Source organism: Rhodotorula graminis (assembly GCF_001329695.1).
Source record: "Rhodotorula graminis WP1 unplaced genomic scaffold RHOBAscaffold_4, whole genome shotgun sequence".
NCBI lineage: Eukaryota > Fungi > Basidiomycota > Microbotryomycetes > Sporidiobolales > Sporidiobolaceae > Rhodotorula > Rhodotorula graminis.
In genome coordinates, this window is record NW_017264931.1 from 1,074,019 (window position 1) to 1,086,913 (window position 12,895).

The window sequence follows — 12,895 nt, forward strand, 5'->3', positions numbered from 1 at the left end:
GCGAGGGGCAGAGCAGCTGGTGCTCGCGCTAGCTCGTCGTCGTGAGCGTCGTGAGGAAAGCGCGCTGTGTCGGGCTCTGCGTCGGTGGACAGGGCGTGCGAGCTGGGAGGAGGTCGAACTCGAGAGAGCTCTCCGAATCCTTGTGGGCTGCGGCTCGCAAGTCTGACCGTCTATCCTCCACCCCCATTCGACTGAGCAGGCTCGTGCGCACTCGGAACTGTAGCAACGCTGGACACACTCGTCTACTCAAGTCTCGTCCATCTCGACGTCGCCGTCCCCTCCTCCTGCTGCCGCGTCCGCGACGCCGCTCGACGCTGCCGGCGGCGAACCCTCGGACGGAACCGCGCCTCGCGCTTCGCCCGCCTCCACCTCCTCGCCTTCCTCGAGCTCGACCGCCTCTGCCTCGAGCTCGTCGCCCTCGAGCTCGTCGCCGCGAGCAGCAGCCTCGTCGTCCTCGTCCGACTCGGCTTGGCGCTCCTCGCGCCGCTCGGGGAACAGCTGCTCGTCGACCCACGCCTGGAACCGCTCGGACCGCCGCCTCGCAAGTGCCTCGGACGACTCGGCGGGCGAGTCCTCGTCGTCCTCGGCGGCAGCGGCGGCGGCGGCGGGGGGCGGCGGTCGCAGTCGGCGCAGGTAGTCCCTGCAGGCGCGGAACGGGCGAGAGGGTCAGTCGGGGGGCCGAGGTGGGAGAGAGAGAGAAAGATCGCCGACGCACTCGCTGCCCTTGACCCACAGGAGGCGGTACGCGCGCTCCTTGGCCTGCAGGCCGGGCGCCAGGTCGAACTCTTGCGGGTCCTCGGCGGCGCACAGCACGCGGTTGCTGCGAGGGGGTGCGAGGTCGAGGTCAGGTCGGTCTCGCGAGAGGGCAGAGCGAGAGGAAGGAGGGACGGACCGCTTGAGCAGAGGCGCCTTGACCTGCGCACCGATGCCCTCGCTCGGCGACGTGAGCTGGAACGACGCGAGCCAGCTCTGGTGGAGCTTGGCCTCGGACTGGTGCGCGTCGTCGAGCGTGAGGTCCTCCTTGCCGAGGAGCTGGATCGTGAGCGCCTCGTCGTCCGGGATCTGCGCGACGCTCGAGAGTTAGTACGTGCTGCTGCGACGCACAGGTGAGACGAAGAGAGAGAGAGAGAGAGACGGACCCATTCGAGGCGGTACAGGTTCTCGTCCGGGTTGAGGACCGACTCGACCTCCATGCGGTACGCGATCTGCTGCCGAGGCGTCGTGACGAGCTGCCGCCGGTCCTTCTCGAGCAGGGCGACAATGTCCTGGCACCGGTTGTCCGAGTTGATCGTGTGGATCTGCGGTTGGGCGAGGGGCGAGAAGGACAGGGTCAGACGACGAGGACGACGAGCGAGACAGAGAGACGACGACGAGCGACTCACGTGCTTGATGACGGTCGACACGAGCTTGTCGAGGGTGAAGAGTGGGTACGAGCGGATGCCGGCCATGAATCGCAGCTGCTCCTCGTACGTTTGCTGGTCGACGTCGCCGTCAAACAGCTTCTCGGCGAGGTCGAGCGTGTGCTCGTAGTAGTGCTCGGCCGGGTTGTCGCCCGTGTCGACGACGGGGACAGGCGTCGAGAGGCCGAGCTCGACGCCGAGCGGGTTGAGGCGACGGGCACTGGCGGACGACGCGGCGAGGTCGGCCGAGAGCTGCTTGAACGCGAGGAGGCGGTGGTAGATTTGCTGCAGGTGAGGAGAGCGTCAGGCACTGCTGGACGAGCGTTCGCGAGAGAGAGACAGAGAGAGAGGGAGAGGGAGAGAGACGGAGAGGGAGAGAGAGCGAGACGCACGTGCATGACGCGGACCAGGCAGTAGAAGGTCGAGTTGGCGAAGAAGCTGTACCGTCTCGGCTCGAGCACCTCGTCGCCGCTCGGCGGCTCGACCGCCGACCCGTCCTCGCGCGTCTCCTCGAGCGAGATCCACGTCGCCTCGACGAGCCGACCGAGGTCGTCGTCCGAGCCGTCCGTCGCCGGCGAGCCGCCTCGCCCACCGCCGCCGACCCGGCCGTTGGTCGTCGCCGCACCGTTGCCGCCGGCGCCGGGTTGCCGCTGCGCGAGCGCGGCGTGCAGCAGCGTGCGACGGCGGAGGTCGGCCGCTCCGCCACGCTTGGTCGGCGGCGCCGCCTTCTTGCCCGCCGTCGCCGTCGCCGTCGCGGTCGTCGTCGCCGAGCCCGGTCCAGGCGTCGACGAGCCGCCCGCCTCGCTCGCGTTCTCGACGCCGCTCTCGTCGGCGTCGGTCGCGTCGCCCGCCTCGGTCTCGAGCTCGTCCTCGTCGACGTCGGCGTCGTCGTGCTGCGCCGCGCCGAGCGCCGCCTCCATCGCGTCGTGCCCGATGCCCCACAGGAGCGGGACGAACAGGCGCAGGAAGGCCTCGACGCGGGCGCGCTCGGGGGCCGAGAAGCCCGATGCGTCGCGGTCGAGGTACGACAGGGTGAGCTTGAGGACGTCGAAGAGGACGCCGCGGTTGGCCATGTGGAGCTCGAACTGGTGGCGAGGGCGGAGCGGCGGCGGGAGGGATGCGGCGACGGCGTCGGTCGGGTGCGTGACGGCGGCGACGGGCTGCGACGGGTGCTGCGGGACGGCGTGGCCCGGGACGTCGTAGCGCTTCATCTGCTTGTCGCGGCGCAGCGACTCGATCTCGGCCGTGAGCGACTTGCTCGTCGTCGTCGTCTTCTTGTCGATCGCCTTGAACGGGATGCCCTGGTGGTCGAGCGCGCGGTAGTGGTTCTTGGCGTCCTGCGGGTGGGAGAGGGGAGGGTCAACTCGGGTCGGGTTGAGAGGTGGCCGCCGAGGAGAGAGAGAGAGAAAGAGAGAGAGAAAAGGAGAGACGCACCACCTCGCGCCACACCTTGTTCCACTCGCGCTCGGCCCTCTTCCACTCCTCGTCCTTCTGCTTGAGGCGCGCGAGCACGATCGGGACGGCGACGGCCGGGTTGTCCTCGAGCGCCTGGAGGATCTCCCACCCGTGGTCCTTGCCGTAGATCTTGCGCACGATGCGCTCGTACACGCTCGGCGCCGTGCCGCCAATCATGCCGGCGCCCGCGGGGACGGCGTCGTCGTGCGCGCCGGCGGCGCTCGCGGCACCGAGCTTGAACGCGGCGCGCTCGTCCGAGGGCATGAGGGCGAGGCGCGCCGCGATGGGCTCGAGGTAGGCGATCGTGCGCGCCATCGACTCGAGGTGGTAAGAGTACCAGTGGCGCTCCTGCTCCGAGTTGTACAGGGCCTCCTCGTACGGGTTCTTGCGGTGCGCGCCCGAGCCCTCGGACGCCCACGTGGCGAACGCGACCCACTCGTCGTTGAGGACGGACCACTCGAGCGGGCCTCGGCCGGAGCAGGCGAGGTCGACCTCCTGCAAGGTGGCGCAAACGAGAGAGTCAGATGAGGTTTCCGGTGATAGAGTAGGGAGAGAGGAGGGAGCTCACCGAGTCGGGAAGCTTGCGGTAGCTCGGGCCGTAGCTCTTGAGGAGGTGGAGCTCGACGCGGGGCCGGTCGAGCACAGGCTCGTTGTCGATGACCCAGTCCTCGCCGCGCACGCGCCCGTCCGTGACCGGGTCCCACCCGACGAGGTCCTTGAACTGCTGCACGAGGTGGTCGTCGCCGCCGATAAAGAGGAGGCTCTTGCTCAGGAGCGTCTGGACGTCGATGATCTCTTGCGTGAACAGGTTCAGGAGCTTGAGGAACTCGGTGTAGGCGTCGCGGTCGTCGAGGTGCTTCTTGACCCGGTCAAAGAACCCAAACTCGTCGGGCTGGACCAGGGGCGGGTTGCGGTGCTGCGCGAGGTAGACGTCGTACGCCGACTGCATGAGGGGCGCGCCGGGGAAGCCCGGCGGCGGCGCGCCGTACGGGTGCGCGTGGCCCATGTGCGCGGCGGCGGCGGCGGCAGCCGCAGCGGCCGATGCGGGAGGCGCGCCGTACGGCGAGACGGGCGGCTGCTCGACCTGCTGCTGCTGCTGCTGAACCTGCTGCTGCGACGACGACGCCTTGAGCTGCTGCTGCTGCACGCCGCCCGGGCCCTGCCCCGCCGCCGCCGCCGACCCGATCGGCGGCGACTCGACGCCCTGGACGTGCTGCATCTTTGCGCGCTTGGCCTTGGCCTTCTCGCTCGTGCCCGGCGCCGCGCGCTTCTTCTTCTCGGGCGCTCCACCGGCTGCCGCCGCGGCGGTGCCGGCGGCAGACGACGCCGAGGCGCCCGACGCCGTACCGACGCCGACGTTCGGCGCGCCCGGCTTGGCCTGGCCCGCCGCCGAGCCGGCGCCGGCGGCGGTCGGCGGGAACGCGCCGAGCTTGGGGTTGCCGTACGGCTTCTTGTGCGCGAGGGCGGGCGACGGTGCCGGGTCGGTCGCGCCCGTCGTGTCGGGCAGGAACGCCTTGAACTCGTCGAGGAGGTCGGGCGCCTCCTTGAAGAGCGCCGTCACCTGCGTGTAGACCTGCGACAGCACGTACGAGAGGCGCGTGAGCTGGTCGCTCGAGGTGAGGAGAGAAGGGAGAGAGGGAGAGCGAGCGACGACGCACCTCCTGGATCGGGCGCTGATCCTTCTGGTACGTCTGGAGGATCTCGAGGAACGTCTTGTACGTCTCGGGGTCCTTGGAAAACCGGTTCTTGATCTTGTTGACGTAGTTGATCGCGTGGTTGAACTCCATCTGCGGCGCCGGAGCGGCGGCGGCGGTCGCAGCTGGCGAGGCGGCGGCGGCGGCGGCGGCCGGCTGGGGCGTCGGCGAGGGCTGAGCAGCAGCGGCGGCGGCGATGGCGGCGGGTTGCTGCTGCTGCTGCTGCGTCGACGGCGTCGAGGCGTGCGAGTGCTGCGCCGACTGGCCGTGCGCCCCGCCCTCGCCGGACACGGCCGGCTTGACGTCCTGCTGCTGCTGCTGCTGGGCGTGCCCGTAAGCCGGGTGCTGCGACGCCTTGGCCGTGCCCGCGCCCGCAGCCGGCGGCCTCGCCGCCTGGCCCGGGTACGACGGGTGCGCCTGGGCCTGCGCGGGCGACTTGGCCGACGCCGCCGGCTGCTGCTGTGGCTGGCGCCAGCTGTCGGCGGCGAGGGTGCGGTTGCCGCCAAAGGGCGGGATCGGGGCCGGGGGCGAGATGGGCCGCGGTGGCTGGGCGGTGCGGACGTGCGGGAGGGGAGGAAGGCGAGCGGGAGGGAGGCTCGAGCCGGCTGGCGCAGGGGCGGCGGCGGTGGATGCGGGTGCGGGTGCGGCGGCCGAGCGCGGCGGGAGACTCGCGGCGGCAGGAGCCGACGGCGAGGGAGCTGCACCGGCAGGCGAGGGTGCGGCGCCGGTCGAGAGGGGCGTCGAGCTCGACACGTTCTGGGTGCGCGTCGTGATGCCCATCGGGGTCGTGACCGTGATCGTGTTGGTCTTGGACCCGGCGGCGCCGCCGGTCGAGCCGGGCGCGACGTGGCACTCGATGCGGTAGCCCGGCGGGAGGAACGTGTTGAAGCCCTGGATCAAAGACGGGTGGTCGCGGAACAGGTTCGAGACGCGGTCGATGACGCCCGGCGTGTCGATGCTGCGAGAGCGACGAGAGGGTCAGTGTCGCTATGAGAGAAGGCCGAGGAGGGCGAGTAGGGCGCACTTCTGCGTCTTGAAGTCCTTCATAATCCTGCGAGCGAGCGAGCGAGGGTCAGGTCCGGGTGTGCGGGGGGAACGAGGTGCGGATGGTCGAGGAGGGTGGGCGCACGTCAGGAACTGGTCGTAGACTGTGTGCGAGGGAGGACAGAGCGATGTCAGCACCCAACCAGAGCTACAAGACCCGAGGGACGCGCTCGCTGCCGAGCGGGGCCGGGGGTTGGAGAGGAGGACGGGTGGACTGACCCTCGTACTCGTTGGCGAACTGCTGCTTGACGCGATCGAGGTAGTGGAGGGCATCTGTGCGCGGTGTAAGGCAGTGTCAGGTCCACTGGTGGCTGTCGGGGCGAGAGAGATGAGGGCAGAGGGGGCGCACCGCGGACGTTGAGCGGGCGGAACGAGGCTTGCTGCTGCTGCGTCTGCTGCTGGGGCTGTTGGGGCTGAGGAGGTGCGGGCGAGTGTGCTGCTGCTGGTGGTCCTGGTTTGGCTGGCGCAGGCTGCTGGGCGTAGGGCTGAGGCGGGCGGGGTGCTGCTGCTCCAGCTGGCGGCGGCTGAGCTCCCGCGCCATGGCCTGGGGCCGGCGGTGGTTGCGACATGGCGGGTCGGTGCGAGTGCTGTAGCTGTGCGCACTCGAGCTCTAGCTGCTCAGCGAGACTGAGGCGAGCGTTGGTGGCCCAAGTCGCGGACCGGCGCGGAGGACGACCAGGAGGCCGATCACACTTGTCCTCGTTGCTCACCACCAGCAGCTTGCGTCTACAGCTAGCTAGCTCGACGAGCCTTCAACAAACACCCTACACGCCTCGGCCAAGCCCGTCGACGCCGCCATGGGCAAGAAGGCCGCTCCTCCTCCACCGCCTCCTGCACCCGCAGCCGACAAGCCCAAGCCTCGCAGGAAGGCCCCAGTCGGCATCGTCAAGTCGGGCAACTCGTCCACCTCGACCAAGCCTGCCCTCGCACCAGGCGAGACGCCCCCTCCTCCTCCCCTCTTTCGTTCGTCCGACTCTCCTCTCCTCGCCTCTCTCCTTCCCTCCTCCACGCACGCTGACACTCGCCCTGTGACCGCAGCCATCGGCTACAAGACGCCCATCTCGCTCCTCCAAGAGCGCTGCCAGAAGGCCGGCTGGGAGCGCCCGTTCGTCGACCCCAAGCAGGGCACGACCCCCGGAACCTGGACGGCCAGCGTCACCCTGCGCCGCAAGCACCCGAAAAAGCCCGGCGAGCTCGAGACGGTCTACATGAGGCCGCCGCCGCCGCCGTCGCAGATCGCCGTCGAGAAGCACAACGCCATGGAGGCCAAGCACTGGGTCGCCGTCTACGCCCTGTTCCGCATCGCCAACAACCTGCGCCTCAACATGCAGCTCCCGCCGGCGACTCGCGGTTCGTCCTCGTCCCTTCTCGTCGTCGGCGTCGTCGTCGTCGCAGCGCTCCGGCCCTCTCGCGCTTTCTCAACTGACCTGTTGACCCGCCGCACAGAGTACTGGGCCGCCCTCGAGAAGGAAAAGGCCGCGTCGACGCCCAACAAGCAGTGGCTGTGGTCGACGACGCCGTTCGAGACGGCCGCCGCAGCTCCTCCACTGCCATCCGCCGCCACTGCAGCCGCAGCACCCGCCGGCAGCAACGGCTCGACCTCGACCCGCCAGCCTCGCAACGGCTCGCCCCTCGTCAACCTGTCGTCTTCCTCGACCCCGTCCACCTCTCGCTCGTCCACCCCGACGCCGCTCCCCAAGTCGTGGGCCGAGGCGCCCGAGGTGCGCATGCCCTCGGCTCTGCGCGACCTCGTCGAGCGCACCATCCGCGACGCCCTCCCCAACCTCGCCTCGCTCGAGCTCGACGGCGCCAGCACCGCCGTCGACGACCACGCCGCCGAGCCGGACGACGGCACGGGCGCGGGCTCGGGCCCCGGCTCGGGCGCCGCGACGCCGACGCGCTCGCCCGCCGAGGCGGCCCTCGAAGCCGAGTTCACCTCGCTCGGGTTCCGCCGCGGGCACGTCCTGCGTGCGCTCGCGTACGTGCGCAGCGGCTCGTCCTCGTCCTCATCCTCGAGCGCCGCAGTGGCGCCGCCGAGCCGCAACGACGTCCTCGCGCACCTGCACCTCCTCGTGCCCGAGTCGGACCTGCCCGCCGCGTTCCGGGACGCGCGCCCCGCCGACGCGACGATCCGCAACGCGACGAGCCGCGATGCGGGCGAGCTCGGGCGCATGTGGCAGGCCGAGCGGGTCGCGAGGGAGGTCGGCGCGCCGGTCGAGTGGGTGCGGCGCGAGCTCGAGGGCGCGAGGGAGGCGGCGGGCGAGGGGGCGCGAGACGACGAGCTCGAGGGTATGGTCGTCGACGTGCTCGCGCGGCGGCTCATGGACGTGCCGCTCGACGCCGACGAGGACGAGCGCGACAAGCTCGGCGAGGACGCGCTCCGGGCGTCGTGGGGCGGGTCGGGCGGCGCGGGCCCGTCGAGGCTCTCGCAGGAGGAGAAGGACGAGCTGCGACAGCGGCGCGACGACGAGCTGCTCGGGCTCGAGGGCCTGTTCGGCTCGCGGTTCCGCCGCAGCAAGGACGGCGTCGAGATCGCCGTCCCGCACAAGGGCGACCGCGTCTCGCTCCGCGTCCTGTTCCACCCGTCGTCGTCGTACCCGTCGCCGCACTCGCCGCCCGGCCCGGCTGCCCTCCCCTCCTTCTTCATCGCCTCGCCGACGCTGCCTCCCTACATCCGCCTGCACCTCCACACGCTCCTCGCGACCCAGTTCCGCCCCTCGGTCGCCCAGGACGGCTCGGCGTGGCTCGACCTCGCCGAGGCGGGCTACGGCGGCGTCGTCGGCGAGATGGTGTCGTTCCTCGAGCAGCGCGTCCGCTCGGCGGTCGAGCACCCGCCCGACGCGCGCGAGGTCATGGACCGCCTCGTGCCGCCCGCGCAGCGCCCGAGCGCGTCGTCGCTCGCGGCGGGCGGCGAGGGCGCGAGGAGGGTCACCAAGACGCAGCAGGCGCAGCGGCGAGGAGGGCCCAAGCGCCTGCGTGCGAGCCCGGAGCAGCAGGAGGCGGTCAAGCGCGCGCACGAGGAGCTCTGTCGCACCGAGGGGTACCGCCGCATGCTCGAGGGGAGGAAACGCCTCCCGGCGTGGAGCATGCGCGACAAGATCGTCGACCTCATCCGCAACGAGCGCGTCGTCATCGTCTGCGGCGAGACTGGCTCCGGCAAGACGACCCAGGGTGCGTCGCTCGGTCCTTCCCGCTCTCGGTCTCGAATTGTCCCTGTGCGTGCACTGACCCTCTCTCTCTCTCGCAGTCCCGGCGTTCGTCCTCGAGGACGCCATCATGCGCTGCGAGGGTGCGACGACCTCGATCGTCGTCACGCAGCCTCGCCGTGTCAGCGCCATCGGCGTCGCCTCTCGTGTCGCCGCCGAGCGCTGCGAGGACCTGTCGCCGTCGGGCCAGCCGCTCGCGTCCAACCTCGTCGGGTACGCGATCCGCGGCGAGCGCCGAGCAGGTCCGGGCACGAGGGCCCTCTTCTGCACGACCGGCGTCGTGCTCGCTCGGCTTGGACGAGGCGGCGACCCGGACCTGCAGGGCGTGTCGCACATCTTCATCGACGAGGTGCACGAGCGCAGCGTCGACTCGGACTTTCTCCTCCTCGAGCTGCGCGACATCCTCCGACGCAACCCGACCATCAAGGTCATCCTCGTGCGTCCCGGTCTCCCTTTCTCTCCTCTCGCCTTCCTCGAGCTCGACCTTGACGCTCTGCGGCACCTGCAGATGTCGGCCACGATCAACCAGAAGCAGTTTTCCGACTACTTTGGCGGCGCGCCCGTCATCGAGATTCCCGGGTGCGTCCCCTCTTCCTTGCCTTCTCTCCTCGTCGGCTTGCGTCGAGCGTCTTACCCACGCACCTGACCTGACCCACGACCCGCACTCACAGCTTCACGCACCCGGTCGAGGACTTTTACCTCGAGGAGTACTTGCCGTCCCTGCTGTCGAGCAACGCCTACAAGCCGTCGGGCAAGCCGGCGCGCAAGGCGACGCAGGCCCAGCTCGACCGCATGCGCACCAGCTTCATCGATCGCGGCGTCAGCGGCAACGACGTCCGGGCTCTGCAAGCCCTCGAGCTCGCCGTGCGCGCCGACAAGATCGACTTTGGCCTAGTCGGCGCCACCGTCGCGCACTGCCTCGACATGTCGCGCGACATCGGCGGCGACGTCCTTGTCTTCATGACCGGCGTCCTCGAGATCACGCGAGCCATCGAGGCGATCCGTGCGGCGGTCCCAGGGTCGCAGCTCTCGTCGCTCCTCGTCCTCCCGCTTCACGCCAACCTCACGTCGCAAGAGCAGACGTCCGTCTTTCGCCCGACGCCGCGCGGCATGCGCAAGATCGTCGTCGCGACCAACGTCGCCGAGACGTCCATCACGATCGACGGCATCATCTACGTCGTCGACTGCGGGCGCGCCAAGGTCAACGCGTTCGACCCCGAGACGGGCATCACCAAGCTCCAGGAGGAGTGGACGTCGCGAGCAGGGTGTCGGCAGAGGCGCGGTCGCGCCGGTCGCACTCGTCCCGGCCAATGCTTCAGTGCGTCCCTCCTTCCCGCCTCTCGGTCTTCCTCGTACTGACCCACAGTCGGCCCCGCAGAGCTCTTCACGCACTATACCGAGGAGAACGTCATGCAGCCTCAGCCGACGCCCGAGATCCAGCGCACCCCGCTCGAGGCGCTCCTCCTCCAGATCAAGTCGACCCGGCCGACAGCCGACGTGCGCGACTACCTCGGCAAGGCGCTCGACCCGCCCGACGTGCGCGCGATCGAGAGCGCGTGGGCTACGCTCAAGATGCTCGGCGCCGTGCAGAGCGACGGCGGCGAGGGCGTCAAGGGCGAGGGCCTGAGCGCGAGGTTGACGCCGCTCGGCATGCACCTCGCCATGATCCCGGTGGACGTGCGACTGGCCAAGGCGAGCCTCCTGTGTCTCCTACAGCCCCGAGACTCGGTACTGACGATCTCGCCGCCTGCAGATGCTCGTCCTCGCCGCCGTCTTCCGCTGTCTCGACCCGGTGCGTCCCTCCCTCGTCCTCGCTCGCCTGTGACAGCGTCCTGACGGATGTGCCCTCTACACAGATCCTCACGATCGTCGCCATCCTGTCGAGCAAGCCCTTCTTCCTCAACCCGTTCGAGCAGCGCAACCAGGCCAAGAAGTGCGTCCTCCTCCTTCTTTTGCCTTTCCCTCCTGTCGCTGGGCCGACTCTCTCTCTCTCTACAGGGCCCGCTCGGCGTTCTACACGGGCAAGTCGGACCTCCTGAGCGACGCAAAGGCATTCGACACGTGCATGGCGGTGCGCAAAGACGGCCACGCGGCGCTGCGCAACTTTACCCAGGACGTGCGTCTCATATCTCCCTCCCTCGCGCCTCGTCCCAACCTTACCCTGACGCTGTGCGTCTCCCGCAGAACTTTATCTCGTCGTCGACGTTCCGCGACGTCCTGTCGCTGCGCACCGACTACCTGTCGGCGCTGTCCTCGGTCGGCTTTGTCCCGCTCCGGGTCCGGCCCGACGACGCCGTGTTCAACACCAACAGCGACAACGAGAACCTGCTCAAGGCCATCATCTTTGCCGGCACGGCGAGGCTCGTGCGCGTCAAGCTGCCCAAGGCCGTGTTCGACAAGGGCATCTCGGGCGCCATCGAGCGCGAGCGCGAGAGCCGCGAGGTCAAGTTCTACGAGCCTGAAGGTGCGTCCACCTCTGCCCTCGCTTCCTGGGGCGGCCCTGACTCTCTCTCTCTCCTTGACCGCGCAGGCCGCGTCTTCCTCCACCCTGGGTCGCTCCTGTTCGAGGAGAACAAGTTCGCGTCGCCATTCATCACGTTCTTCAACAAGCAGGTCACGACCAAGCCCTTCCTGCGCGACGCCAACGAGGTGCGTCGTCGTCGTGTCTCTCTCTCTCTCTCGCACTCTCGTCGAGCACGCGCTCACGCCTCGTTCCTGCGCCACGCAGGTCCCGCTCTACGCGCTCCTCCTCTTCTCGTCGGGCCGCATCTCGATGGAGCTCGACCGCGGCGTGACGGTGCACCTCGGCGCCAAGCAGGAGCAGTGGGTCCACCTGCGCGCGTGGCCCAGGATCGGCGTCCTCGTCAACGGCCTGCGCAAGCTGTTTGACGGCGAGCTCGAGGCCGAGCTCGAGGAACCCGGCTTTGGCGGTGCGTCCCCTCTCTCTCTCGACCGTGCGCAAGTGCCTCTCTCTGACTCTCGTCGCTCGCACGTGTGCAGGTCCCGTGTCGCCTGCGGTCGAGACGATGCTCGAGTTGATTTCGCGCGACGGCGGCTTGCGGTAGACGTCCTTTCCTCTGCATAGACGATCGGTTGCAGGCTTCTGCGGCATCGAGAGAGTGGGGAATGCTTGGTTGCGGAAGTCGCCTGTGGCGGTCTAGCCCGGCAATACTACCAGCTCGTGTCTACGAGCTCCTCCTCGTCTCGACGTCCTCGCTCTAGCCTCCTCGCCCTCTCGCGCCACGCCCGTGCCCTCGCGCCACGCCCGTGCCCACGCGCTCGCCCTCGCAGCCCCCTCAAGTCCACCTCACCCTCCCGCGCTCGTCCCTCCCCCTCCTCCTCCGGCGCTCCTCCTCCTCCTCCTCGGCGCCGAGCAGCCTCGGGAGCGCCGGTGCGGGCGGGTCGTCCATCAGGTGCGAGGGACACCGCGAGCGGAAGAGGGCGAGCGAGCGCGCGCGGATGATCGACTCGATCGAGAGCTCGGTGGAGAGGCGGGAGCGCTGTTCGGGAGGCGAGGAGGGAGGTGGGCGAGGGGGTGAGGTCAGTCGTGTCGTCCTCTGGCAAGACGTCGACCTCGAGAACAACGTAAAGGAGAACGAGCAGACGCACCTGTGCCTCGCGCTCGTCCTGCAGGCCCCTGCCGCGCTCCTTCCAGTCTGCGCTCAAGTCCCGCACCTCGTCCGACGCCCTCGCGGCCTGCTTGCCCTGCGCGGCCGTCTCTGCGAGCGCACGGTCGCAGTACGAGATGACGTCCCCTCGCTCTGCCCACCTCCCCGTCAACTCGCGCCACACGTCGTCGCACTCGCGCGGACCCATCTCGCGCGCGCCGCGGCCCGAGACGGCGCCGCCGCCGAGTGCGGCTGCGCGGTTGAGGCGGACCGAGACGGGGTCGTCCGAGACCCGTCGAGACTGGTCCAGGGCGCGGCGGAACGAGGTATAGTCGGCGCAGAGCGAGGGCGTGATGGGGAGGCGGTGCTGGGTCGACGACGAGGCGTGGGACTGCGACAGTAGGAAGGCGGTGCCGAGGAGGGGCGACGAGGGAGAGTCGGCCATGGCGAGCGAGGGAGAGGGAGGGAGAGAGGTGGGGAGACGACGT

At 69.8% G+C, this 12,895-nt stretch overlaps 3 protein-coding genes across 3 annotated transcripts; 1 reads left to right on the plus strand and 2 right to left on the minus strand.

The window, feature by feature from the left end:
- Positions 1 to 200: 200 nt before the first annotated feature.
- On the minus strand, positions 201 to 6,162 carry RHOBADRAFT_52502 (uncharacterized protein; the record flags this gene model as incomplete). Its single annotated transcript, XM_018416371.1, has 13 exons — positions 201 to 640; positions 716 to 820; positions 893 to 1,062; positions 1,140 to 1,298; positions 1,383 to 1,685; positions 1,793 to 2,737; positions 2,835 to 3,350; positions 3,424 to 4,428; positions 4,514 to 5,507; positions 5,574 to 5,600; positions 5,679 to 5,697; positions 5,813 to 5,866; positions 5,943 to 6,162. 13 exons carry the CDS (start codon positions 6,160 to 6,162, stop codon positions 247 to 249), a joined length of 4,911 nt encoding a protein of 1,636 aa, XP_018272554.1. The 3' UTR covers positions 201 to 246.
- A 228-nt stretch (positions 6,163 to 6,390) lies between these two features.
- RHOBADRAFT_52503 (uncharacterized protein) lies at positions 6,391 to 11,864 on the plus strand (the record flags this gene model as incomplete). Its single annotated transcript, XM_018416372.1, has 14 exons — positions 6,391 to 6,556; positions 6,632 to 6,943; positions 7,040 to 8,764; positions 8,841 to 9,235; positions 9,308 to 9,378; positions 9,471 to 10,117; positions 10,178 to 10,470; positions 10,553 to 10,591; positions 10,656 to 10,732; positions 10,798 to 10,915; positions 10,984 to 11,263; positions 11,330 to 11,448; positions 11,528 to 11,729; positions 11,800 to 11,864. 14 exons carry the CDS (start codon positions 6,391 to 6,393, stop codon positions 11,862 to 11,864), a joined length of 4,509 nt encoding a protein of 1,502 aa, XP_018272555.1.
- A 231-nt stretch (positions 11,865 to 12,095) lies between these two features.
- On the minus strand, positions 12,096 to 12,852 carry RHOBADRAFT_42848 (uncharacterized protein; the record flags this gene model as incomplete). Its single annotated transcript, XM_018414120.1, has 3 exons — positions 12,096 to 12,299; positions 12,409 to 12,518; positions 12,612 to 12,852. 3 exons carry the CDS (start codon positions 12,850 to 12,852, stop codon positions 12,096 to 12,098), a joined length of 555 nt encoding a protein of 184 aa, XP_018272556.1.
- Positions 12,853 to 12,895: the final 43 nt, after the last annotated feature.